The sequence below is a fragment of the Merops nubicus genome, unplaced genomic scaffold (assembly GCF_000691845.1).
Source record: "Merops nubicus isolate BGI_N331 unplaced genomic scaffold, ASM69184v1 scaffold44852, whole genome shotgun sequence".
In the NCBI taxonomy this organism is placed as follows: Eukaryota; Metazoa; Chordata; class Aves; order Coraciiformes; family Meropidae; genus Merops; species Merops nubicus.
The window spans coordinates 2,203-5,127 of NW_008593719.1; the positions used below are offsets into that span (position 1 = coordinate 2,203).

General features: G+C 57.8%; 1 protein-coding gene across 1 annotated transcript in view; it reads left to right on the top strand.

Annotated features, from left to right (window-relative positions):
* LOC103768376 (histone H1oo) overlaps nt 1-719 on the top strand; it is a gene marked incomplete at its 5' end in the record, with an annotated part of 1,525 nt that extends 806 nt beyond the window's left edge. The window contains one exon of the mRNA XM_008935517.1: nt 369-719. Within this exon, the coding sequence (XP_008933765.1) occupies nt 369-719 (351 nt within the window). The remainder of the gene's footprint in view (nt 1-368) is intronic.
* Between the last annotated feature and the right edge of the window lie 2,206 nt (nt 720-2,925).

Below are 2,925 nucleotides of genomic sequence, written 5' to 3' on the forward strand. Positions count from 1 at the left end.
TCTGCCTCGGCACAGCTCCTGACAGGAGCCTGGAGCCGGGGGGGGTTGGGTTCTGCTCCCAAGGAACAAGGGACAGGACAAGAGGAAACAGCCTCAGGTTGCTCCATGGGAGGTTGAGGTTGTCCCTGAGGAACAATTTCTTGCCCTAGAGGGCTGTGGAGGCCTGTGCCAGGCTGCCGAGGGCAGTGGTGGAGTCCCCACCCCTGGAGGGGTTCCCAAGCCGTGGAGATGTGGTGCTGAGGGACACAGGGCAGTGGGGACCTGGCTGTGCTGGGGGAACGGTTGGATGCAATTATCTTAAATTATCTTTTTCAACCTCAATGATTCCATGCCTATGGCAGCAGCCTGAGGTGCTCTCTCCTCTCCAGGCCTTGCCACCAGCAGCAGTGAAGCCTGGGAGCAACGGAGCGAAGCCCCCACGAGCTGCGACCCAGCCCCGGGCCCCTGGCAAAGGGCGTTTGGGACCTCCTGCAGCTCCAGCTGATGAGGATGCAGGAGGGGGCCCTGGTGACAACCCTGCAGGTGCTGGGGTGAAGGGGCCTCGAAAGGTCCCAGTGGCAAAGAGCAAGGGAAAAGCACCAAAGGGGGCTCAGCAGGACCCCCCCAAGGCAAAGCAGGGTCAAGGCAAGGTGGGGAAGCCCCAGGTGACCCCAGGAGCGGGCCAGAGGAAGGTCAAGCAACAGAAGGCAGACACTGGTGTGGGCAAGAAGGCTCCATAGAGGGTCCCAGACAGCCCTGCTTCCAGCTGGGTCCCAAGCCCTCAGGTCTTGGTTGATTTTAGTCCCCTGAATTGTTTTTAACTCTGTGCTAATAAAGGTTCTTTGTTCCCCTTATGAAATGGTGCCTGCTGCCCTGCTCGTGGGTCCGGGCACTGCGCTCCCAGCACCGAGATCCCCCAGCCCTGGCCTTGTCTCGTGGGGCACGGTGGGGAGCTGGTGCTGTGGGTGGCTGCCTGCCGTGCCTGTTCCCAGTCTCCCCACCATGGTACAGCCAGCAGTGCTGGGGGTGCCAGGCTGTGGGGACTGGCAGTGATGCCCTGGGACCCGTGGGACGCAGCGCGGTGGCACCCCGGGCACTGTGCAGCTCGGGCTTGGCCAGCCCTGCCTGTGTGGGGCTGCGGTGCCCCCAGCCTCGGTGTGGGGTGCCTGCCTGGCCCCTGCCCTCCTGCCTGCCCTTGTGCTAATGCCTGGCTGAGCTGGGATTACAGGAGTGCCGGGGCAGCAGGCCCGGGTGCAGGCCATGGGTGAGGGTCCCCAGCACGGGGGGGAGCTGCCTGTGCTCTAACCAAGGTAAGAGGAAGACAGAAGTGTTTTAGGGCTCAAAAAAGGAGTTTGGAGTGTTTGCTGTAGACTGCAGCACTGCTCTGCTCTCGTTATCTATCTATGGCACCGTTCCCACCTCTAAACCTGTCTTGCTAGTTCCTGTGAGTCAACATATGAACACTTTCATTTAGTAGCTTCAAATGCCTGAATTTCTCTTGCTCTGCACAGAGCAGAGCCCTTCTGAAGGTCAGCCTGATAATGCAAAGGGTTACAGTCCTCCTGGGCAGCAGAGAATAAGTGGAAGCAAAACTCTCTTCCTAAAGAGGATTTTGCTAATCTTCGGCTGGCCTTGCCAATGCCCTCCAAGGCTCCTGGTCTTGCTTTGGGGCTTAAGCAAAAGCTGAGCAAACTAACTTCTCTTTAAACTTCAGCCTTGGCCACGTTGATCCATCTTTAATGGAGCTGGCACTCGTGTTCCCCTGGGGACAGGGCAGGGGCTGCTGCAGTGGTGACTGAGCAGAGCTTGCCTGGTGCTTTGATGGTGACCCTCACCCAGCCCCACTCGCTGGGCTGGAGATGCCCTGTAACAAACTGGGCGGGAGCTGCGTCGTCTCTCACCGGGCACTTGTGTGACACGTGAGGCTCTTTACTGTGAGAGGGCGAGTCATTTAATGGCTGCATTTAACTTTGCTAAGAATCAGCTTTCTAGTGGGAAAAGAAAATCCCCCTGGTGTCTGGAAAGAGCAGCTTTTTACTGGGGGAGGTGGAAGGGAGGATTTAGCAATGCCATGGTTATTAAGGCCTACAGGCTGGGGCTTGTCTCAGCACTGAAGCCAGAAGCCTCAGCGGTGGGTGGTGGTGTGGGGCTCTCCAAGGACAGAAGACACTGCCTTGTAGCTCAGTGGCACCTGGCAGACGTGAGGGTGCCTGGTGCTGGGCACTGCTGGGGTGTTTGTTTTTCACATGTTCAGCATGGTGTGCGGCCAGCTCAGGCGCTGGGCTGTGCCCTCGCACACCCTGTCCCCCTCCTGTGCCCCTTCCAGCAGGAGCAGCGTGTGGCCACAGCCCCGCAGGGCGCGTGGGCTCCGCAGCCCGCAGGGGTGGAGACCCAGCTCCTGTGGAGACACGGTGGTCACCCGCCGAGCTGCCCGCCCTGAGCATGGCACAGCTACACCAGTGCCTGAGGGGTCCCCCACACCCTCGTGTCCCCTCCGCGAGCATGAGGCAGGAGCTTCACTCTGTGGGTTTCAGCACCTTGTTTTATTACAAAGACTGGCTTTCCAAGAGTCTGCCACTTCCACTACACAGCAGGTAAGGGCACTACACCCACGACACGTGCCAAGGTTTAAAAACATGTTACAAAGGGCTTGGGAGTTCAAGGCAACACTACAAACCCTCAAGCCTCTGCTCTGTTAAAGCTGGCCCTTTAAAATGGTTGTAGCAACTATTTTTTTTTTCTTTGGAAAAAATTAAATAATAAAGCAATAGGCCCCAGTACCCAGCCTGGTCACATCACTGGAAGGCAAACTGTACTTGCTACTGGCTCACCTTCTATACTTTCCTTGAAACAACATGGGGCTACTGCTCCATGGCCCCTTCCACACATCCAGACAAGCTCAACATTCTCTGCTACCTTGGTGCTTCTCACCCTTGCCTTCCCTGT